The 24,084-nt window shown below is 39.5% G+C and overlaps 1 protein-coding gene across 3 annotated transcripts in view; it reads left to right on the plus strand.

Annotated features, from left to right (window-relative positions):
• Positions 1 to 24,084, plus strand: part of sik3 (SIK family kinase 3) — a 47,860-nt gene that overhangs the window by 10,600 nt on the left and 13,176 nt on the right. The window contains exons 2-21 of one of the 3 annotated variants that reach the window (XM_044118869.1): positions 6,610 to 6,726; positions 7,114 to 7,177; positions 8,457 to 8,618; positions 8,753 to 8,877; positions 8,961 to 9,084; positions 10,035 to 10,153; positions 10,328 to 10,438; positions 10,528 to 10,662; positions 11,940 to 12,020; positions 12,478 to 12,587; positions 13,244 to 13,400; positions 13,492 to 13,641; positions 13,728 to 13,801; positions 15,008 to 15,142; positions 17,198 to 17,339; positions 18,884 to 19,003; positions 20,146 to 20,204; positions 20,322 to 20,431; positions 22,352 to 22,521; positions 22,608 to 22,735. In XM_044118869.1, the coding sequence (XP_043974804.1) occupies positions 6,610 to 6,726; positions 7,114 to 7,177; positions 8,457 to 8,618; positions 8,753 to 8,877; positions 8,961 to 9,084; positions 10,035 to 10,153; positions 10,328 to 10,438; positions 10,528 to 10,662; positions 11,940 to 12,020; positions 12,478 to 12,587; positions 13,244 to 13,400; positions 13,492 to 13,641; positions 13,728 to 13,801; positions 15,008 to 15,142; positions 17,198 to 17,339; positions 18,884 to 19,003; positions 20,146 to 20,204; positions 20,322 to 20,431; positions 22,352 to 22,521; positions 22,608 to 22,735 (2,393 nt within the window). The remainder of the gene's footprint in view (positions 1 to 6,609; positions 6,727 to 7,113; positions 7,178 to 8,456; positions 8,619 to 8,752; positions 8,878 to 8,960; positions 9,085 to 10,034; positions 10,154 to 10,327; positions 10,439 to 10,527; positions 10,663 to 11,939; positions 12,021 to 12,477; positions 12,588 to 13,243; positions 13,401 to 13,491; positions 13,642 to 13,727; positions 13,802 to 15,007; positions 15,143 to 17,197; positions 17,340 to 18,883; positions 19,004 to 20,145; positions 20,205 to 20,321; positions 20,432 to 22,351; positions 22,522 to 22,607; positions 22,736 to 24,084) is intronic. The other 2 variants (XM_044118870.1, XM_044118871.1) reach the window with 2 other exon arrangements.

Consider the following 24,084-nt stretch of genomic DNA (forward strand, 5'->3'; position numbering starts at 1 on the left):
AGATTTTTATCATTTTCTGCTTAAGTGATAAAATATCAGTATTAAATCCTAATGAAATAGACTCAAGTTTTTTGACCAGAGGAAGTTCTGACACACTCGCTGCGTATATAAAAAGTCCCTTGAAATGAAGATAAGGTCACACATTTTTCAACACTTTCTCCAGGAGGAAGTTGAGAGTGTTGAATTGTCCAAATGATATGTGTCAGAAGACATCGAGTGACAAATGGCGAGTGGGAATGTTAAATCGTCAGTTACAAGAAGTAACAAGATAGAATGTGTGGCCCAGAAACTGTTTACCTAAAGGACGGACTCGTATATTACTGAGGCTTTGACAGGTACGATGGTTCACACAGTCTATAAATTAAACTTCCTGCAGTTGATTCAACAGACATTTATCAAGGGACAGACTGCTAATATTTAGAGAAGTCAAGAGGTGTTGCATTATTCGAAAAAAGTAGCTTTACTATGTAAATAGTTTCTTAGAGAAGAAAAGCAAGTCATGGGTCATAGACTAGATCCAGTTTGCAGCTGCTGTAGATTAGAGAGAAGTAGTTTTTGTAAACAAAAGAAGAGCTAATGTTATTATTGTCTCATCCAGAGATAAATGCGTCAGAGTGTGTTGATACAGCACAATTTGTTTACTATGTTCTTGTAGAAGGACTTGCAAGTGCTGCTGTGTGTCATTAACCTTCTTCTAAGCTGCTGACAAGCTCCCAGTAATCCCAGCCCTACTGGCCTCTATTCTGTTGTTGGTCAGCTTGTCTTCTGTTGTAAGCTATCTGCAGGCTACCTTAGCGGTTTTTCAATACAAATGACTTCATAACAACATGACATGGACACGATCCAATCTTATTTAGCTACAGCTCTCAATATTTCAGTGTCAAGTAGAGATGCACCATGTTTTGCTAAAAAGAGGAACAACTCCAATGGGGACATGATAAATTTTGACATTTTATTACGGGCTTTATTATCTGGTACTGCCAATTTTTGTATTACAAGTCCACTTATCATCATCTGTCAACAAATGAGGAGTACTTCCTTAAGAATAGACACTCCTCTATGTGTAAAGCAATCAAGCAGCAGTCTATTTTACTTCATATATTTGTTATTTAAACTTATAATACAGAATGCATGTTGCTTTGTAATTGTGGGTATTATGTAAATGATTTTTTTTGTATACTAATTGAGTCTATAAAACTTAGTCAGCAAAAACTGATCTGGCTGGACTTCCTCCTACGGTATATTGAACAAACAAGCCCAGAGTGGGAAATAATAAATTAATGAACATGATAGTATGCACATATTCTAGCTAGAAGAAATACTACAGTCATAGAATCTAGTACTGGCCATCTGAATACCAGCATGCAGCCATTTACTGTATGGCTGAAAGTTGAAACTCAACTTTTGGGATTCAGACTGACCTTGGGCTCATAATTTATTCTGTCAGTCATTTTCCCCCCTTCTGGCCTTCCTGGCACCCTTATTTTCTTCCTTCTGTTCTCATGTCCTACCCTCCCTTGCTCCTTGTCCTTCTTTTTTCCCACTTCTGACTTTTTCTGGCCTTTCTTTTTTCCGTTGTGTGTCCTCTCTTCTTTGTCCTCTGTTCCTTTTGTTACTTTTATCCATACTTTCTTGTTTCCTTCTTTCCTTGTCTGTTTCATGCCTGTTCTCTGTTCCTTATACATTTATTTTTTTTCTGTCCCTTCACTTTTGTGTCCTACCGTTTTTGCATCCCTCTATTTTTTGTGCCCTTATTTTCTTTCTTCCTGTCAGTTTTTGCTTTTCCAAATTCCATATTTAAAGCCTGACATCTGTAGAAATGGCTCTCTTGTATTACATGTATGTATTTTATTTTTTAAAACCAAGGTTAAGGTTTAAGGTCTCTGCAAATAGAGGATTTACCTATGAAATGATTTGGAACCTCACTGATGGTCGGAAGTTGTTATGAATATTTAAAGCCAATGCGAGGCTTTCAATTTAAAAAAAATGGTTTAAGACTTTGTCTTAAATTGTTGCTGAGAGTACTAGCAGGTATTCAATGTCTCATCTTAAGTTTTATGGATACAAAACTACAACCTGGTTTCTGTCATGTTTGTGTTTTGTGGATGATCAGTCTCCCCACAACTGAAACTTATTGTCTTTCAGACAACCTTTAAAATTTAGGAATTGCTGTTTCAGCAGGAAATAATATTATGCTTCAGCTTTAAAACATAAATCATGTTAAAATCCTGCCCTCCACACAATAGCATCAGGCTGCAAAAATTTAGCTGTGAAACATGCTTTAGTTGCTCAGTTCCCCGAGATTATTCACAGGCGAGGAAGTTGAAGTGTTTTCTTCTCTTTCTAACTTTATCTTCCCCATGCTGTCAATCAATAACTCTTCTGTAGATGAGCCAACGTGTTGGACGGTTGCTGCTGGTACCAGCAATATGTTGCAGTGTTTGCACACCACCGTTTGCTCAATGCTGTCTTTAAATAGTGAATAGATGAACTTGAAAGTTGCTGGTAGCTTTTATTCTGTGGCAAGCAGCAAAGACAACATACGTCACAGTCAGTCCTGCGCATCAGATCGCCATGGCAACTAGTTATTTGGATAGAGTGTGATGGCATATTATTTACTCAGAACTGAACAGACAACAGATGTCCTAGAGTCTTCCTTCGCTACGCGGGACAGACCTGTTTGTGGATTACTCCATTTTCCTCTCACTATATGTTGTCACGGCCCCCCTTAGGTTTTTTCCCTCTAGACATACAACTGTGGTTTACCTGATTTGGATTTTTTGTGTTTTTATGACGTCTCACACCATTCAGAAGAAACACATCATGCATGTGTGTGAAGATGCGTGCTTGAGTGTTTGTTTAGTCCACGTGTCTGAATATTATTTTCTAGTAGAAACACGGATAGCTGCTTTTCTCCCCCCCATATGTCGGCTAAAGCTATTTCTTGGTTTTTCTGCATCCTGAACAAATGTTGGACTCATTCTGTCTGGACTGGGATCCAGAACCGCGTGACATTCTGGGGATGTATGTAGAGGAAAGACTGCAGCTGCACAACCTCTCACAGACCAGCTAAGTAAGTCTGGTGGGATCAACCAACTAACTAACTAACTCAATTTGGTTACCTAGCAACAACTTGTTGAATGCGCACCTACATACTCTGGGATATTTCACTCCTTGGAGGTCCACATGTACTCCGTGCTGTCCATCAGACATATCACAGGAAATGAACAATGCATCAAGCAGTTTTGTATGGATCGCCGAACTGATAATATTGAGAGTCAGTGTAACCAATGGTTAAGATGCATATTGTGACTGCCACTCTGTGCAGTAGCGACAGGTGTGGAGTTGCAGCCCTGATGGAGGAGAAACTGGACGAGGCGCCCAACTAGTTCAAACTTGCTAGTAACCTTTCGTATTGTGGGAAATTAAGGAATTTGTCATGAGAAATGTAGGGAATCGGTATGCTTGATTATAAAATGTCAACTGTCCACAGTGCACACAAGGTCTGCACGTTTCATAGAATACACAAAGTACATCTGAGTATGGGAGCAGTTTCACATTTTGTGAATGTGCCCCATAAGTGCTTAAAAATAAAAATGATTGAGGTGGAGTGAAAGGAGAAATTGAGTTCAACAGTTAAAGAGGAAATTGTGGATAAAAGAGGAAAGGTTACATCAGCAGTTTGGAAGTATTTTTGATATTTAAAACAAAAAGCTAATCAATAGTTATTGACAGACTGATTTGAAGCTGTAATATTGTGCCTTGTTATTCAGCCATATCATCCAGCCCTAATTTGACTTTTTTATTGTTATTTACTTCAATGTCTTCTTTCAATCATAGTTATTTTCAATTGGCTGATTTTCTGGGACAGACCCATTTTTAAAGAATGTCTGTATTTTGTCAGGATGGAGATCAGGGATCAGGGAATTCCTGTAGAAAGTCTTCTAAACTAGTTTTTTGTGTTTGGGATCATTATCCTTTCAGTTGTGCCCTTGTTTTGAGCACCTGACTCAAATTGTCACCTGCAGATGAAAGGAAATAGTTTAAATGAATTTGGCAATTTGAATGAATAATAGACAACCAAATACCTTTTTTGTGCCACAGTGACAAGAAGTACCTTTGGAGGTGTCAAGGTGTAGATTTTAAAACAAGAACAATGTAATTGTTATCAAGCATGTTGGTAGCATCATGCCAATGATTTGTTTTGGTTCCTGTAACCATGATGAATTACATAAAGAGGGTGGAATACTGAAGATGGAGGACAACATTTTTTTGTCATTTCTTGTTTTAAAATGATTGAAATTGTTAAAATATTTTTTCCTGGAGAGTAGCATTTAATTAACACATTGAAAACCCATAATTAGTGACTTTCATGTCCAGGATACAGGCAGGCAAACGTCTGACCATATCTTTGATTTTTCTGTCATTCCTGTTCATTTTCTGAGCAGATAATCAGAACAGGATCCAGTTTTGCTGCGAAACAAACCGATCAAAACCCAGACATTGTTGTTTGGACAAAGCTACGTGTGCAGAAGACATTCTCTCCACTGGGGCAGATGTTTTCCACAATTTGTACAATACCCTTGAAGGGAAACTCACACAATGAGCCGGGGTAATGTCACTGTTTCTGTTCTGCACTCTCTCAGGAGCCCCCTGATCACTCTTCCTCACTTCCCCTTCCTGTCTCCATGGGAAGTTGGCCTTGACGGTCCCCACATGGCCTCATCTTCTTCATGTTTTCTTTTTTCTTTTGGAAATAGAGACATTGGTGTGGCACCAAGCAGAACTGGAAGGGATGAGGGTGTGCAAGTGTGTAAATACTAAATGCTTTTCATGTTTTTCTGTCCTCGGCCGTCTATTTTTGGCGGAAGCTTGTGTTTTGGGGCATTCCCATTATCCCTGCTTGATTAAGTCATTAAAGTCATCCACCCATTCCTAAGTGGCAGAGCAAAGCTCCTGTCACACAACATCACCTTTCACCCTGCTGGAGCTATTGTCCAGTCCTCAGCGGTTATGCAACAGTTGTGTTCGCAGTCAAAGGTTGTGCCATTGGCTGGCTAACCTACGAATGCTGGAACGCAGACAAAACCTTTGCACTTAGGACAATTATCTCCTCAGTTCTTGTTCACCCAACCAGTGGCAGGCAACGGGTCTTGTGCTAATGCATAACACGGCTTCATGTTTGTGAACAACTCGCACTCCTCTCCTGATTGTTTAATCTGGGCTGTAATACACAGGCAACAGAGATGTGTTGGCATGATGTTTCAAAACTATTAGATATGAATCTAAAGTGGTGCTGATAAGTTTATATACCCTGGCTGCTCTAAATGTTTGACAGGTTTTTGTTTTTTTTTTCCTCAGAAAAGGTGAATAATATATAAACTTTCCAAAAGTTTATAGAACCTTGAGGTTTTGGGTTGTAATTAGTTGTATGTATGAGTCAGAAGTCTGCTTTCCAGGTCCCCAGACAGATCCCTGCACGTACCATTCAATTCCACACTGATGCTTATTGTTTAAGAACCACTAGGGAAAGCAAGAAAAATTCACAAAGCATCTGCTAGAGAAAGTAGTTCAAGTTTACAGTGGAGGAAAAGATAATCAGTTGTTTTGAAACGTGAATTAAGAAGTGGAAAAAGAGGGATCATGCTGAAACCAAGCCAAGGTCAGGTAGGTTTATAAACTTTCAGCCACAGCTGCCAGAAAAGTTGTTCAGGATGCTGAAAAACTCAGAAATGACTAGCTGATGCACTGAAAAAAAAAAAAAAGCAATTCATAGAGAGACCAAAATTGATACTATGTAGCCACAACCATCAATGGTACATTTGGAGGAAAGTCCAAAAGGTGAATGATGAAAAGCACCTGTAAGACCCAGAGGTGGGTTGCTTATTGTCTGGGGACTTATGAGCTATAATGACTCGGGGAGTTTGGTCTAAACCAGGTGTTAGCAACCCTTTCAATTGAAAGAGCCACTTCTGCCTCTGCTGCTACCAAATGAAATTTGTCTAGAGCCACAGAAAACATTATGTAAACAAACAGGTACCAAAATTACTTTTGGTAGTAAACTAAAATTAAAAATTCATTTCTATTTACAAAATTTTACAGCAAAATGAATAATCAAAAAATGTCCTTATTTTGTCCAACAAGATCAGCCAAGTGAGTTTTTTCCCCCTTAACTGTGGAAAATAAAAAGTAGCCCACTTAAAAATATAACACCTAGTTTGAAAGTAAAATTTATTTAAATTGTTAGTATTTTAAAAACCTTGTACCATTTATGTGCTTCCATTGTAGTTAATCTGTGCAGATACTCCACAAAGCCAAACCGAAGAACTCCTCGACACACGTATTATTGCCTTTATAATTAAAAAAGATTTGTTACAGATAAAAATAAAAATAAAAGATTTCCTGGAGCCACTGGTTGCAAACTCCTGATAACACGAATACAGCTTCACTCAACCACTAACCTAAAAGATAGTTTGTATTATTCTTATACTATAAAAAATATGTAGTTTTTGCATGTGAACTAAACTAAAGCATTTCAGAATAAGGTAGGTGTACTGTGTGGTAAATTCCTCCCCACTCTTCGTCCCTCTGTCTTGTCTGTTTCTCCAGGTGGCTATAAAAATTGTGGATAAGACCCAGCTGGACGACGAAAACTTGAAAAAGATCTTCAGAGAGGTGCAAATCATGAAGTTGCTGAAGCACCCCCACATCATCCGCCTCTACCAGGTACACACTCGCACACACAGCTCCAAACACACTCAGCTACCATCTTACACCCAGTGGTGTGGCGGGGAACCCCAGTTGCCCCAAACGCAACAGACCTGAGGTTTTATCAGCGAACTTTATCATTGCTGCTATATTTTACCTCCAAACCCTCAGAGAGGTTTAAAAACCTTCCAGAGTTTTTCCCTGAAAACTTGATCCGGGAGTTCTCAAACACAGATTGAACACCACAGTGCACGACAGGTCTTTTTCTATTTTAAATCTCTTGTTTATATGCCAAACTGTGCTTACTCATACTGTTGTGTAACCGGTGAACCGCCCATCACTGGATGTTTGCCTGTGTCTGTCGGTCTGTCTGTCCCTCTAGTTCTGATGCGTTTGTATCTTTAGGTGATGGAGACAGAGAAGATGATCTATCTGGTAACAGAGTACGCGAGTGGGGGAGAGATATTCGGTAAGGGATTTCTGGTCTTAACATTGATTGGTTTTGCTATTGTCTTTCCCTTCACTGTTTTCATCTTCCTTTTTATATTCTTAACATTTCTTTCATAAAGATGCAGTTGTTTGTTTTAAACATATTTTTTATATTAATAAAACCCATAAGCTCTTAATAAATGCAGTAGTTAATCAGGGTTGACTCAAGTTGCATAAACACTAAAAGGTCAAATTGCGCCCTCTTAATTCCTGGCGGTACATTTTTCTACCTAAAAGTATTTGATTGCAACTTCCAGTTAACTGTAATTTATAATCCGTTGCTGTGATATCTTGTAATAAAAAAACAAAACAAAACAGGGATTTCCTGAGATTAAGCCTGCATTCACACCAGCCCAGTTTAGTCCGATTTACTCAAATTCAAGTGTTTGTCTCAAAAGTCTGGTTTGTTTGGGAAGGTGCGAATATGCAATCGATCTTAAAAAAAATAAATAAATAAATAAAAAATCTGAGCTTTGGAACTCTAATTCAGTTGGAGTGAACTCTGGTGTGGTTCAAATGCATATGTGAAAGCCAAGCAGAACGCTCCAAAAGCAGGACACAGAGCATTCTGCTAAAATGCAACCAAAACAAACGCATAAATCTCGAACTAGCGGAATAAATAGCTTCAAAGGGTTTGCATCGCTTGACACAGTGCAGTGTGAAAGTGAACTGCACCAGCTGAAAATATAACAAATGTTATATTTGCAACGCTGGTCCCAAATTGAATAGAGTCTACCAGACTATCCTAATTTACTTGTTTAACCATTTTTATTAACATTAGCATCTTTTTCTTTAGTACTTTTATCAGACTTGGAAACCACATTTTTGGCATTTGGCGTTATTTATTAAAGCAAAAGTCCTATTTTTACTTTGGCAAAAATATGTACATCATACAGTGATGTAACCTTCCTAGATTGATGCAAAGTGTCAATTCCTTTCTTTAAATCTGTGATGAGATTTTTCCTTCTTTGCATTCTGGTAACACAGATCTGATTGCTGTAGAGCAGCATAAACAGATTTTAGCAGCTAACTGTAAATATTTCTTGTTATATGAAAGGTTCTCTTAGTTGTTGATGATCATGTAACAAAGTGCATGGATTTGTGTGATCTGGAGGAGGGTATTACTGCCCTGTTGTATAAAATCTGAGCTAAAACACTCTGTTCTTGTATTTTAGTTATTTGTTTTACTTTTTCCACAACGGTAACAAATGAGTTGTCCTTATGGTGTAAAATTTCCTAACTCTTCCTTGTTCTCACAGACCACCTGGTGGCCCACGGGCGCATGGCCGAAAAGGACGCCAGGAAGAAGTTCAAGCAGATTGTGGCAGCGGTCCACTTCTGTCACTGCCGCAACATTGTCCACAGAGACTTGAAGGCTGAGAATCTGTTACTGGACCACAACCTAAACATTAAAATCGCAGGTTTGTGCATTTCTGTGATGGGGTTTGTTTGGCAGGCGCATGTTGGCAAGTTCTTTTGGATCATTTTCCAGTTTTTTTAAAGTTCCTATTTTACAGTACAGTGCTATAATTTTTATTGTTCCCTGTGCGATCAGATTTTGGCTTCAGCAACATATTTTCCCGAGGTCAGCTGTTGAAGACGTGGTGTGGCAGCCCTCCCTATGCTGCTCCAGAGCTTTTTGAGGGTAAAGAGTACGATGGACCCAAAGTAGATATATGGGTAAGAGCATGAACTAAAATCTTATGTAAAAATCCAGAATCAATTGTTTGTGCTCATACTTACTTTGTCTTTATCCTGCACAGAGTTTAGGTGTGGTGTTATATGTGCTGGTGTGTGGCGCCTTACCCTTTGATGGCAGCACTCTCCAAAATTTGCGAGCGCGTGTCCTCAGTGGAAAGTTCCGCATCCCCTTTTTCATGTCCACAGGTAGGGATTTATTTCCACCTGGGGACTGAACAAACAAATAAATAAATAAAAGCAAACACACACACAATATTTTAACAGTGAAAGCACATTATAATGTTTGTCATCTATCCAAAGTATTTTGTTTCCCTTGAACTTTCACATTATCTTCTTTGTATTTTAATAGCATTTTTTGTGTTAGACCAACATAAAGCAGAGGATGACTAAGATTCAGGGTTCAGGTTTATTCAAGTCCTAACAGTAAATAATGTTTCAGCATGTAGAAGTAAAAAAAAAAAAAGACAAAGACTAAGACATACAATCTACTATGGAAAGAAAAGTGATTATTAGATATTTAACATGAAAAAAAGCTAGCTTTTTCAGTTTTTTCCGTTTACTGTGAATACACCTATATAAAATCCCTACTTCGAGCTACTAAACACAATAGGGTGCAATTTGAGTTCAGTAGCTCGAAGAAGAATTGATGAGTGTAATTTCAATTGAATTCAGATAACTTCATCATCTACCCAGCTGTCCTGCAAAAGCATCAAGGAAATACAGTTCAAATAAATTGATCAATGTTTTACTTACTATTAAATCAAAGGCAACTCTAAGAAGGTTGTCTAGACTCTAGAGTCAAGACATAAATAAACTCCTATATCTGTTCACAGATCCTCTGATTGAGATTGAGCCATTTGTAGAGAAAATTTGACAGAAATTTTAGTTTTTCGGTGTAAGACCGAAAAACTAAAGTCTCAGTCGTACTGAGACCTTCCCAGTATGACTTAATTTTAGTGGAAAATACAAATTATTGACTAAAAAATGTCTAAAAACCAATGCATTTCACTCTTAGACTTATCTTCTAGGTGGCTTAACAGTCATTCAATAATTCTGGAGTTGGTGTGTGTTTTGTTTTCAGCCTCTCTTGTCTCACGTTGGACATTGATTGTGTTTGTTTGATTGTGTCATTACAGACTGTGAGTACTTAATTAGACACATGTTAGTTCTGGAGCCCAGCAGACGGTTGAGTATGGAGCAGATCTGTAAGAACAAGTGGATGAGACAAGGAGACCCAGACCCAGACTTCGACAGGGTGACAACCTTTTATTAAATATATAACCAAACATATTACACTCAGTGTTTTCTTCTGTTACCATATAAACAACCATCACCAAGGATTAAACAATGTTTGTCGTAACCCAAAAACGTTTCCTTTGATCCTTCTCTGAAAGCTAATTAGCTTCACGCTGCCTGTCTCTCCTTTCAGTTGATAGCGGAGTGTGAGCAGGTGAAGACGGAGAGAGAGATAGAGCTAATCAATGAGCAGGTGCTGATGGCCATGTCTGAGATGGGCTTGGACCGAGAGCGCACAATTCAGGTTGGACACAACTCGCTCACATCGATACATCTCAGTTTGGAGCACCAATTTCTGACAGTTAATTCTCATACCTTATTGGTTTATTCCAGTCCCTGCAAACAGATGCATATGATCACTACAGTGCCATCTACAGCCTGCTCGCGGAACGCCTCAAGAAACACAAGACGCTGCGTGTCGCACCGCCCCCGCCACGTTCCATTAGCTACCCTCTAAATGCCGTTCAGGTGAACCACTTTCTGTCTCTTTGTGTCTAGAAATGCTGATCACTCATGACTGCACTCATCTTCCATTCCAGAAGAAACCTGAACTTCAATGGTTGTTTTAATACTTCTGCAATTCAGGCATTTGATTCTTCTCCCTCTCAAAATGCATTGATTCATAAACAGATTTAGTGATAAAATCTGATTATCATAACATCTTTCCTTTTGGAAAGGTTAATCTGCGTTTATGGAGACAATGATGAGATGGGACCTGCATTAATATTAAGGACAAGAGAGGAATGCTGCAGATTGTTTTGATGTTGATTATGAAACCACTTTATTGAAAATTAAATGTCAGATTTATGAATATATTTTCTAATTATGTATAATAGTCGAAGATTTGTATGAAATCTTCAATCTAATGAGCTGTTTTGTGAATATGAACATCCATCCATCCATCCATTTTCTTACACCCTTCTTCCCTAATGGGGTCGGGAGGGTTGCTGGTGCCTATCTCCAGCTGCGTCCCGGGCGAGAGGCGGGGTTCACCCTGGACAGGTCGCCAGTCTGTCATAGGGCAACACAAAGACATACAAGACAAACAACCATGCACACACACATTCACACCTAGGGAGAATTTAGAGAAACCAATTAACCTGACAGTCATGTTTTTGGACTGTGGGAAGAAGCCGGAGAACCCGGAGAGAACCCACGCATGCACAGGGAGAACATGCAAACTCCATGCAGAAAGATCCCCGGCCGGGAATCGAACCCAGGACCTTCTTGCTGCAAGGCAACAGCTCTACCAACTGCGCCACTGTGCAGCCCTGAACATGAACATAGCGTATGCAAATCTTTAGTTTTACAAAAGTAACATTTCATTTTTATGAATAAAATGTGACTAGAATATTGAAAGTTAACTAATTAGTTTTACCAAATGGTCTGGAGAAGAACCACATTTTTTGTTGTCCTTTAATTGTGGATATTTTGTTACTTATTAACTTTGATGATAAATATGTGTGGGAACACAGAAAGACAATTTCTCTCGTCTTTCAGATTTTTTTTTATTTAAGCAGAAATTGACTTTTTGGTCCTCAAATGTCTCTATGGAAGGCATCGGGGTTTCCATGACTTTGATGGGTAAATCTTGTGGTAGTCGTGTGTATCCACTGAATGGAGTTCATAGGTTTTAACCCACATCTGTAAATCCAACTGCTCTAAGTAGATTGGGGTGAGAGCTGCACAGTGCTCCACATAACCTGTGTGTGTGTGTGTGTGTGTGTGTGTGTGTCCATACCCAGCAGACAGACCAACAAGGTAATCCTGTTGGCATGACCGTGCCCCATGTCCAGCTCATCAACCCAGAGAACCAAATTGTAGAGGTGAGTCAACTTTGAACTCTTCGTGGGTTGTTGTCAACATATCTTTGTGAAGGTATTTGAAAGAAGTCAGAGATGAGCTACTTTCAATTTTAATTTTTTCAAAGTCAGACCTGAAGAACTATCGACTTCCTGTCAAGAATTTCTGCTGCTGTTACTTTTGTTTACTATGTCTGTGTTGACTCAAACCCTCCTCCCAGACTGTTATCGGTCACAATCACACACACATGCACACGCAGACATAACACAGAGAAGGTCTGACTCACACGCGCTAAACCAAGAGTGTCAAATTACTGCATTGCAGCAGAGATTTTAATGAAAGGGTCCGGATCTTTTTATATAATTCTAGTGGAATTCTGGTTTTGTATTTTCCTTGAGCCACTTAAAGTATAAGCGTAGATTCCTAATATTTAACTCGATGTGTCTGTGTGTGTGTGTGTGTGTGTGTGTGTGTTTTTAGCCTGATGGTAACATGGCCCTGGACAGTGATGAAGGGGAGGAGCCGTCTCCAGAGGCAATGGCTCGCTACCTTTCAATGAGGCGGCACACTGTGGGGGTACCAGACCAAAGGTAACGTATCAACTTTTCACTCTGATGTTGTTTTCAACCTGTTTCTCTTGTTAGTTTAAAAATTAATGCTAACACTGATATGTAAAAGTTTCGACACCCCTTGAACTTTGTCCCGTTACAACCACAGTCACCTGTGAATTTTATGTGCAGTATAAACCTGTAAAAGGGAAAGATTATGCCTAATTTTTCAACTTATTTACAAATAAAAATGTGAAAAGTGTGGCATGCCACCCTTACTTAGATGCATCCAAATGAAACTGTGAAATTAAGAAAACCTGTCTTACATTAGAAGTATGTAAGAGCAGAGTTAAAGAACTATAATGATTTGGGTAAGATGAAAGAATGACCCAGTCAAAGTCCAGACCTAAATCCCTGAGATTAAAAGAGATTTCAGTTTCTAGATGTGAGAGAACTAAAGCAATTTTTTAGATGTTAAGAGTTTTTCTACCACTGTTTTTTAGATAATACTGAATGAAATTAACAAAATAAATGAAATGGAAAAACCTTCAACTGTTCATTGAGTCTAATAGAAAAAAACTGTCAGAGTCCTGGAAAGCAAGTGTGTTTCTGGACACATGGGGGCAGTTTGGGTCAGCGGGATGGAAACGTAAACATCTGCTAACTAACGTCTGATGATGCACCTGCTTCCATCACAGGACAGAGATGCAGGAAGAACTCCAAAAGCTTCCACCAGGTTTCCCTCGTGGTGTGATCCCTCAACCCCCCTTCCCCCAACTTGCCCCCACTATGGCCCAAATGCACACTCTCATGCCCACACAGAGCTTGCAGCCTACACAGCAGCTGGAGTACAAGGTACCGTCACCGGGGTTACACCGGATTGTTTTTGTTATATGTGCGGGAACCATCATGATTTATTTTCCCTGTACGACCGTCGATGCCTCAGGAGCAATCGCTGCTGCAGCCGCCTACCCTGCAGCTGCTCAATGGCATGGGGCCTCTGGGCCGAAGAGCTTCCGATGGCGGGGCCAACATTCAGCTGCACGCTCAGCTCCTGAAGAGGCCCAGAGGGCCCTCGCCGCTCGTCACCAGCCCGGTGAGGGTCCGGATCTTTTCACGTTGTGTGTTTGTTTGCCCGTGTGCCCACGTTGCTTTGACCAGTGAACTCTTTGCCTCTCTCAGCATCCTAACACCGCTGTAGCTCCGGTGGATGAGGAGGGTTCAGATGGAGAGCCAGACCAAGAGGCGGTGCAGAGGTAACCCATGGTGACGGGTTTATGTGCTAATGGTTTTCGTTATAGAGCTGCTGTCTGAACAGGGAAGTGCTGAAATCTCATGGCCTTTGGGGAAAAGTTAGAGATAGTGGATCCTTGTTAAAACAAGAATTTTGACCATTTGGAAAACATATTTAGTTTCAGTTTTAATTAAAGATGAAATAGCTGCGTAGAAAGGGCTTAAAATATTGGATCCAATCTTCTTTAGGCCTAAAGGCCCCAACATACTTCATCCAAAATGCCAAAAAAGTCTCTCACTGACATAGACATGTAAAGAAAATTGCATCAATTTATTCGCAGAAAGGCATTAACCTGCCAAACTAAAAGTTGTTGTTCATGGAGGGGGCTGTCTGCAGACAGGTTTGCCGTAATTTCCATGATATTCTAAAAACAGAGGATGGAGGGGAACCTTGGTGGGTAGGTCCGTGACATTTATTAAAGTGGGAGAGATATCACCCAGGTGGTCTGTGACTGAAAGATGTTTGCAAACTGCGTGTTGACTTTGGATGAAGTATGTTGGAGCCTTAATTATAAAGCTAATTGTGGGATAATAGGCTGAAAAGAGTGCGCTACGGTGTTTCAGCTGCTCCTCTTCAGACTGCAGCATCTATTCTCCTTGCCGGTGTCCTGGGTTGCTGGGAGTGAGTGCCTTCAGGCTGCTCTGCTTCTTTTCCCCCTCGGGTGGTGGCCACTGTGCTGTGGTGCTTATCCCATCTTTTCCTCTTTCTCCATCGCGCAAGTGCCTTCTGCCACCATCCCGAAGCGATTCTGCCATCCGTTCTCTCAAACTCTCTGAGCCAGAGCTTCTTTATCTTTCTCATCTGCGTAAGTGCCAAATGACTCTGTGGACGTCTTTCACCCTTTCTCACACAGCTTTGCTAACTCCTGAAGCTTGCCAAAGCGGCGACTGCCTAAAAGAACAAATAGCAACCAGCCCAATCCTTTAATTGGAAGCTGGGTGGTTGTTTGACTCCCATGAAGCCTTAACATCCATCTGTGGTGTCATTTTATTTGATGTTTTCTGATTGGCTAAGATGATATGAATGATGGCACCTATTGGCAGAGGAGGGAAGGGCAGGGCCTTCCCCCGCCCCCATCCCTGTTAGCCAATGAGGACAGAGAGCTGACCAGCGCTGCTTCCTGTCTCCCACCCTCACCCCGTCCTCCTCCCCCCTTCCTGCGGCCCAGGTACCTGGCGAACCGCTCCAAGCGGCACACGACGCACGTGCTCCCAAGCACATCGCATGGCGAGCCCTCGACAGAGTCACAGCGGCCCCAGGGCCCCCGCCAGAGGGCCGGCTGGGTGCCTGACACATACGCCCGGTGAGGGGACACGCCCACTCTGAGCTGAATACACACCAACACACTCCCACGCACAGAGCACTCTGGTTTTTTACGCAGTCACGTGGATGAAAGAAGCACCTGGCCCTTCCAGGCAGGGCCACAGTTACAGATGTTCCGATCACAGCTGTGTTGTTGTGAAGGTCGGACCTGCGCTGCTGATTTTTACCTGACTCTGAACTTTGTAGCCTTCCAGCTGCTAGCAGACATTAATTATTTATATATTGGGAGTAGAAGCAACATTTTATAATAGAACTGATGTTCTATTTTATCATAAAATGAGTACAAACTTGAAATTTTTCATCTTGCACTAAAGATTTGAAATTATTTCACAAACTGTAGAGTAGTCTGTTTTCTATGCCTTAGCGCTGGAACTGACAATTACTTTGGTAATTGATTATTCCGACTATTAATAGAATTTAAAAATGTTCACACTGCAGAAATTTTATTTAACCGCTTAACCCTTTTTATGGAATATTAGAAATATATTAAATTATGCAACTGAACAGTTCAATTTCTTCTTAAATAAAAAAAGTTTTTGCTGCCAAAAATGCTGAAATAGCATTCCTGTAGTGCACGCTTTTTAATCTTTTTGTGCTAAATTCAAAATGTAGACATTTTTTGTATAGTTTTGACTTAATTACAGTATACACTCAAATTGTCTTTTTGAGTCTGTGTTCTCCAGTTAATGATTGATTTATTATTAAATTAGTTGCCAATTATTTCTAGAATCAGTTTATAACGATTAATCAGATTAATCATTTCATCTCTACTTTATACACTGACTAAATGACTGTAAAATAAGAACTGAAACTGAGAAGCTGAACCAGCTCGTTTAAAACAACACTTTTACTTGCCTGAATCACTACCAATCAGGAAACTAATGGTTTCCCAGCCTGACAGTAACTAGTGAAGGGAGGCAACACAACATGGAAACCTTTAGCAGAATAGAATATTTACTTTTATTCATTTAATTATTGAATTACAGAAGAGGCTTTTACCGGAAAACATTCACCGTGAAAATAAACTTAAAGGATTGTTTTGAGTGAAATTTATGAAGAATAAATTCAATAAAGTTTATTTGAATACATTTTGCTGTTTGATAGCAAAACATTTTATTAAATGGCTGAACAAAAAAGATTAATATTCCATTATGTCATTTGTGTCCTTTTGTTCTATACAAATATGGAAAAAAAAACATTTAAGCCTTTCATAATACCACTAAGTTTAAACTCACTGCTCAGTTCTATTTCTTTTTTTCACCTATTTTGTGTGTGTAAGAGCCACAGGTTGCACCATCTCTAAGATTTCCAGAAGTTTCCCAAAATTCACAGCTCAGCATATACTGTGAAAGACATCGGTGAAAAGCTTTGAAAGATAAAAGAGCAAATTTCTGTCAAAATGAGTCTTCCTGGTTTCTGCTGAAATCTTCCTCTGATTTAAACTTGTAATGGATAGCCAGCATATCTTTCAAGAAATAGTTTGTCTTTAAATCCACATTAAGTCTTCTTCAGCTCAGCAAAGAATTTTTTTTACATTTTCGACAAGCTTGGTATTGATTAAGCTGAAATTCTCAACAAACAATTTATTGTTGCATTTTTGGATACAAGTCTTGTAAATAATGATAGAAAAAGTTAAAATTTACAGTAGTTATTCGCGTGTTCAATGTTAATCAACAAAAAACAAAGAGAAAAAAAAACCTTTCTGTTTATTATTACAAACCCTCCCTGGTCACTATTTGTATGACAAAGAAAATCATTTACATAAAACCTTTACCTGTTTTGTTTTTAAATCTAACAATTCTGGGAATTTCGGAGTATTTTTGCACATTTTTACTGCATTATGACAACTGGAAGCAAAGGTTGGAAGATCTTACTTGTGTGTTTCTGTGTCTCTGAATGAATGTGTCCGTGTGTGTCACTGTGCCTGTGTTATGTGTCATGTCGTGTGACCTTTTACGTGGATGTGTGTGTGTGTGTGTGTGTATACGTACACCTGTTTGTGTGTGTGCTCCCTGCGGCTCCCACCTTGTTTCAGATCCACCTATAAGGACTGTAACACCCTCCACCTCCCCATGGAGCGCTTCTCTCCTGTCAGACGCTTCTCTGATGGCGCCGCTTCCATCCAGGCCTTCAAGGCTCACCTGGAGAACAGCAGCCTCATAAAGCAGCTCAAGCAGGTGCGTCACTTGATTGGGTGAGAGGAGGTGGGCGTCAAACTGAATTTACCAAACTAGTAAATTCAGTTTATTTTATAATAAACAACGTCACTGTTTATTATAAAATTACATTATTTTTGTTGGGTTCCATTTTATTTTTTTATGTCATGAATCTCATCTGATGCATAAATATTCTTTACTTTAGGTTCTGTAAGGAGGCAGTAATGTGTAAAAAGGACTTTTTTGAGCTTTGTGTCATGTTGTAATATTATTTCCTTTTTAAAAATTCTACTTAGAGTTTTGCTTTGATTCTTTTATGTATGTTTGAGAAATCCTTGAATTTCCCATGGCAACCATTCAGATGTGCAAAACATTTGGGTGTACCGAGTGGCGCCTTTGAGACGCAACTCCTCGTCTGGTCTGCGGTCTCCAAGCATCTCTGTCCGGCGACTCCTCCAGACTAGGGAGAGCAGCAAATAGCCACACTTGGTGAAACTGCGCATCTGCTGAGCTCAACATGTAGGAAGATCATAAACGGCATAATGAGGAACATTATTCTGATGACATGATGAAGGCATAGTGTCAGAAGGATGAGGAGCTTCTTAAAGAGGCAGAGGCCCAATTTCAAGGCATCAAGTCATGTTTGAAATAAACACCATTTTTATAACAACTTAATGTTACAGGTACTTGATAGGGAAATAAAATGGGATCATTTTATTTACTGCCCCTTTAAAAACAAACTGTTTCAAAGGAAACATCAGTCATTTCCACGTGCACACATCATGAGGAGTTGTAGGTAAGATATGCTGAGGCTCAGACTCTGGTTAATGGTAGGAAAGGAGCAGGATCATGTTGTCCCATCACAGCATAAAAACAAAGAACCTTTGTAATTTGTAGAGGCCATTTATCTAACAGGATTGCTCCTGTCTGATATTTTTGTTCTTTTCTCTGCTCTGCTCACTCTTGTGGCCTTATTGGGAATGTGACACTCAGCAGTATTTGGAAAAGATTAGATCAGGCCGAGGCTCTGACCTGGGAAAACCCACAAGCTGCTTTCTGAGACATTACATCATCCGCAGTAGGATTACATCTCAGGGACGTTGGCAGGGAAAGGGATAATCATCATGGTGGCAGCAGGTGCGCCATCTTTGGCCTGTACTGATGTGCTGGGATTATCATTACTCAAGTGTCCCAGGGGTTAATAGGCTAGAAGACATAGTGATGTTAACTCCTCCTCTAGCCAACTAGAGGGTCATGTACTCCATATGCAGATTGTAGGGCAGAGCCAGGTTAAGACCTTACAGAAAACTGTTTTCACTCACATAAACCGTAGTTTAAAGTATCAGGATCCAGATATGAACTTAGTTTGAGTCCACAGTAGTGACTTTTACCACATTTCGATTAACTACTGCTGCCTTTGAAAACTTTCCAAAATCTGTGTACAATCACAGTCCTTCAAGCCAGTCTGGCTATGGTTCATCAAGGTGATAGCAAACCTTTCTGGAATCTGTACTGTCTGTTCTGGTATTAATATAAAATATTTCTCATGTCTGCGTATGAAATAGGAGTGTGAGCAGCTCCAGAAGAAGTATGCTGCCCAGCAGGATGAACGCTTCCTTGAGCACACCCAGCAGCAGCACATTCTGTACCAGCAAGAGCAACAAATCCTTCACCAGCAAATCCAGGTTCCTGTTGATCATTTTAAATATTCTGACTGAGTTCACAAAGTACACCAAAATGCAGCAATAAACCCAAAAGCCCCGTGGGGGAATACTTCAAACAATTTCCCACTGACTGAGGTACATCTAGATGTCTCCACTCATGTTATCAGCGCTATAAACAGATGGCTTTTGTTTGACAATGCAGGTTTTTACATATAATTTCAGAAGACATGAAGCCTAATACTTTCTGTGGTTTTTTTCTATGTTATAATCAGACATATGGAAATTTTAGGTTTTAGGTGTCAAACCAACAGACACTGGAGCATTGAATTAGAGTTGGGTAATGAGTCAGTAATGTATGTGTATATATATATATATATATATACATATACGTAATCAATATCAATAGACTATTTAATTGTATTGAACTGGTTCTAGGCAGAGGTTTTGTATATATTTATATATACGTAGCTTTTTCACAGCCAGATCAGCATCAACTTACTCACTCCTTGGTTGCCTAGCAACAACTTGTTGAGTAACTTGCGCAGCAGTAGTTTCTGGTTTCACCACCTCAGAGCCGTTTAAAAATAATAAAAACAGTTCACATCAGTTTGCTAGTATTTCAGATATTTAAAAGAAAAACAGAATCAAGAATTATCTATCAACTGATATATAACATTTGTGTCATAAATTATTAGCCATGTTGTCCAGCTACATTGAATTCACCAAACTGTTTTTTAAAGTTATGACCTTTTGAGGGAGGGTTAGAATATGAAACCATATTCCTGGCTTTGAACTTTCAGCCCTGTTCAATTCATCATCTTAAAATAGAAAGGTAGGACACAACAGCTAACCTGACACCATTAGTAGCTTTGGAGGAGCTGCAGAATTCAACACTTGAATGTAGGAATTTGGCGACTTTGTTGCTTTTTTTGGGCGACCAGCAAATCGAAAACACTTTTTGAAAGAAATCTAATTGAAGTCCTGTTTGTTGCTTGGATCAAAAGGACAGAACGTGTGGTCATGAAAACATAACCACATAAAGTGCTGTTATGTTTTTACCAAATATAGTAAAAATGTGGTAAAAACATTTTACCACACTGCTATAGCATTTCTATAGCAGATGCTATATAGGTGACATATTTTTTTTTGCGTTTTGCCAACAGGGTCTGTCTTTAGGCCATGGAGAGAGCCAGCCCAGTCACTTAACCCACCAGCTCCAGAGGTGAACAAACACACATTACTCATCAGCTGTTGAACGGTGAACAATGATGCTGTGGTGCAACAATATCGACTGAAGTGTTACATCACTGCTGTCTCTCTCTGGCCCGTCCTCCTTCAGGTTGCACATCCAGCCCTCCAGCCCTCCGCCAACACATCCCAGCAACCACCTCTTCAGACAACCCAATCAGAGTTCTCCGCCTGGCTCTGCAGGCCTAATGCAAGGGCATGGTTAGTAATGGCCCTTTTTTTTTTTTTTTTTTGGTTTCAACACAAAATTTTGGTGTAGGTGCAGTAACTAAGCAGAAATGCTGTGATCACTGCAGATCACTTACAAGAACCAGAGGACTGGCTGATTTAATGTTCTACTGCTCCGCTTTAACTGTCCTGTTATATTTTAGCCGCACATCTATTATTAATGGCTAATTACCCTTTAGGTAATTACATTAATTTTTTAAAACATTAATTAGAAGTAGGATTAAAATGAGGTGGGGATGCATGAAGGTTTTAAAGAGGTCCGCTTTACTACTTTTTGTTTTTATTGTCCTTATATAAACACTTTTGTGTGGTAATTCTTCACATGATCATTAGTAATGCAAGAGACATGAAGGCAAAGTTTTTGCTTACTGGATAAAAAGTTCAAACTGGGAAAACAGGCAAAAAATCACTAGATGTTAATGCAATAACCCCTTATGCCAATGTTGAAATTATATTCCAGTGCTATGATGCCAGTCTTCACGAGAACATTCTGTTACATTATGTGGGGAAACAAAAATCTCAGATAATCAAAAGTTTTTCTTGAACATGTCCTGGATATATTTTGTCTTCTTGAAATAATACAAATTGAAAGTGTATCTTTATCACTATTTCCACCACTTTACATACTTAGATCTGTCCTGAAATTAAGGAAAAAGATATTTGATATTTGGAAGCACTCTGTGGAAAGCCCATTCTGCTCAGCTGCTTTTTAAAGAAATAGTCAAAAGTAAGAACAAAATCAGGAGTCATTTGGCTAAATGTAACTTAAAGTACGTGCAAGGGTGCAACAGCACTTTCTTCTCATTGTATCTGCTGAGTGTTCACATATAACATGGCAGAGGCTGTTGGTCTCAATTTCCTTTACTGTTAATTGGTGATTTACTCATGAGGGTTTAGCTGCAGTACTGTAAGGTAGCTGTAAAGATGTTAATCTTAGGTCACAGGTGGCCCCTTCACTGAGTGTTTGTCTGTTTGCATACGGCAGGCCATTTTAACATAAAATTGCTTCAGTTCCATCTGACTATCCGTAATTAAATTCCTGATATCTAAAATTAGGTTTTGACTGGACACAACTACATTTTGACAATCCTGAAAGGTTATTTAAGGTATCTGCATTCTCATTCAAACTGGTATGAAGAACAGCTCAACATATATTCAAATACATTCTAACAAGTCAAATTCTTTTCATGACATCTTAAATTATATCACCAAATTCATCGTTTAAATGGCCTGACATCCATGAACACAATTCAAGATATCACAAATGTAACTATGACTTGCCAAAATGCCGCTTTTTTAGAACTGACCAAGCAGTTGCCTGCAGGATTTTGGATATCTTTTCTCATTGAAATTTCAAAGTTCTATGAAAATCTGGGATGTTTTGGCTAGACAGAATAATTATTGACTATATCAGTAATGTTATTCTAGTCAGAATGCTACTTCAAGGTATCTGAAATAGAAAGCCATCTATGTTCAAGATATCTCTAATTTATCTTGGTATATCTTAGAAGAAATTATTACAAGTTAAAATTACAGTTCTAGATGTCACTTAATTTTGCCTATTCATTATTTGCTTTCAAGATATCTGCACTTTAGTTTGCTCTAGTTGAATCCATATATATCGCATATCAAAACATATGTTTAAAGTACGCCATACATATAGTAGAATAGAAAAGAATTGGACACTTAAAATAAAAGAAAAACAGCTGTCAAATCATATTTGTTTATTTATTTATTTTTCTTTCTCCCAAAAAGAGCTCATGTTGCCTCATAAACTTGTGTAGTTTTAAGATTTTAGGTGTCCTTGCGCTAAAATATGATTTTTACTCTTACTGACTATGTCAGATGTGCTCACACGGTGCTTTTATTCTCACCAATTGCTTCCTCTCTCAGCGGCTCAGTCATCGGTCCAGTACCAACACGGTGCTCCAGCGCTGTACCAGGGACAAAGTGGCAGCCCGCCCCCCACAGGCCTTCCTCGAGTCACTCTCCCAGCCAATCCGCAGACAGCACCCGGCCGCCCCGCCGTCCCACTGGCACCGGGCGTACCGCAACAGCAGCAGGTATCTACCAACAGCCAAACCAGTCACTGAAGGTTGAATCCAGTGTGCCGGGAGGAACTTACTCTCTGCTGCTGCTGCTGCTGCAGGTGACCATTCAGGTGCAGGATGTGGAGCTGGGAGGAGGGGCACAGAGACCAGGCAGTTTCCTGTCCACACCGGGTGGACACAGAGTCCTCGGGAAGCAGCTCAGTGCAGACAACGCCGAGACGCACAGGTGACCCCTCTGAACAGCCAGTCAGCGCGCCCCCTGGTGGCTACCAACATTACCCAATGGACTGTTACAGTTTCTTCTTCTGCAGCCTTACAGTTTGTTTGTTTTTTCTTTGAGACAGATCTGATTGTTTAAAAAATGTAATTACTCTGTTCTTTTATGAATTTAATGAATTTTCTTTTTCTTTTTTTTTTTCCTTGGTTATTAACATTGTGGATACAGTTACTGTTTTTTTTATACTTGGATTTTAACATTTGAAGCATCCATTATGTTTCAGAGGTTTTAAGATGTGTGTATGTGAGAATGAGCATCATGTTTGTTACCATTTAAAAAGCAAAATGCATGTAAATCTTCATCATCATTGATTGCTGAGAGATCATCAACTAACTCTCCACATCAGTGTGTCTGGGTGAGTGTTCAGATATGAGTGTGATCTAACCAGTGGATTAGATCAGTCACCTTGTGAGCTCCTTACACTCTTTATTATTGTCAGGACTGTCTTCACTGAGAGACTGTATTACACAGTTAAAATGTTTGCTTTGTTTCTACACTCCTCAGTGAAAACTTGTACTCTGGCCAGACTGAAGTGTTTGCTAGGTTGTGTGTGTTGAAGTTTTCTAGATTATTGTAAAAGGTTTCCACTAGGCATGGGCCAGTTGCAAATCTCAAGGTAAATCGAGGTCTTAAACAGATATTGTTTTAAGGTGTTACATTTTTTGTCACACTGTCCCTATGGTTTAAAAACCTATTAAAGAAATGCCAGAGAATGCACCAATGTGAGTTTTCTCCTGCCACGTGGAGCAGAGCATCACAGCGCTGCACACTGCCAATCAACTGGCTGAAAGAAGCCTTCTTCACTTTTCTCTTACTCACATGAAAGACGGATTTTGTCTGAACTAAAATCTGGAACACGCCTGACCAGTTAACAATCTATTGTCAGCTTTAATGCTTCCAGTGTTTAATGCTATGTCAACCCTAATGGCTAAAATGGAAAACAATAGCATCATTCTTCCATTGGGTAATTGTAGGTGCTTTAAAGAAAAATGGAGCAGAGAAAATTATATACAGAGTGAATTCAAAGAAAAATAGTCATTTAAATTCAAATTTAAAACAAACTAAAAAGTTAAGACATGACGTGACTAAACAGTTTTTGACTTTTAAAAAGTAAAATGATAAATGGCATCCACAGTTTGTTTGAAAAGTTACAAGGTTTTCATTGAGTTGACTCGGAAGCTGAGGATGAGACGTGGCTTACATCCGACAGTCAAATGTACTAAAGTAAATATTTTGCGCACACTGCTTCTGTCACTGCAGTGGTCTGTGGTGAGGTGGTAACACAGAAATATGATGAG

Source organism: Gambusia affinis, linkage group LG06, assembly GCF_019740435.1.
Source record: "Gambusia affinis linkage group LG06, SWU_Gaff_1.0, whole genome shotgun sequence".
Taxonomy (NCBI): domain Eukaryota; kingdom Metazoa; phylum Chordata; class Actinopteri; order Cyprinodontiformes; family Poeciliidae; genus Gambusia; species Gambusia affinis.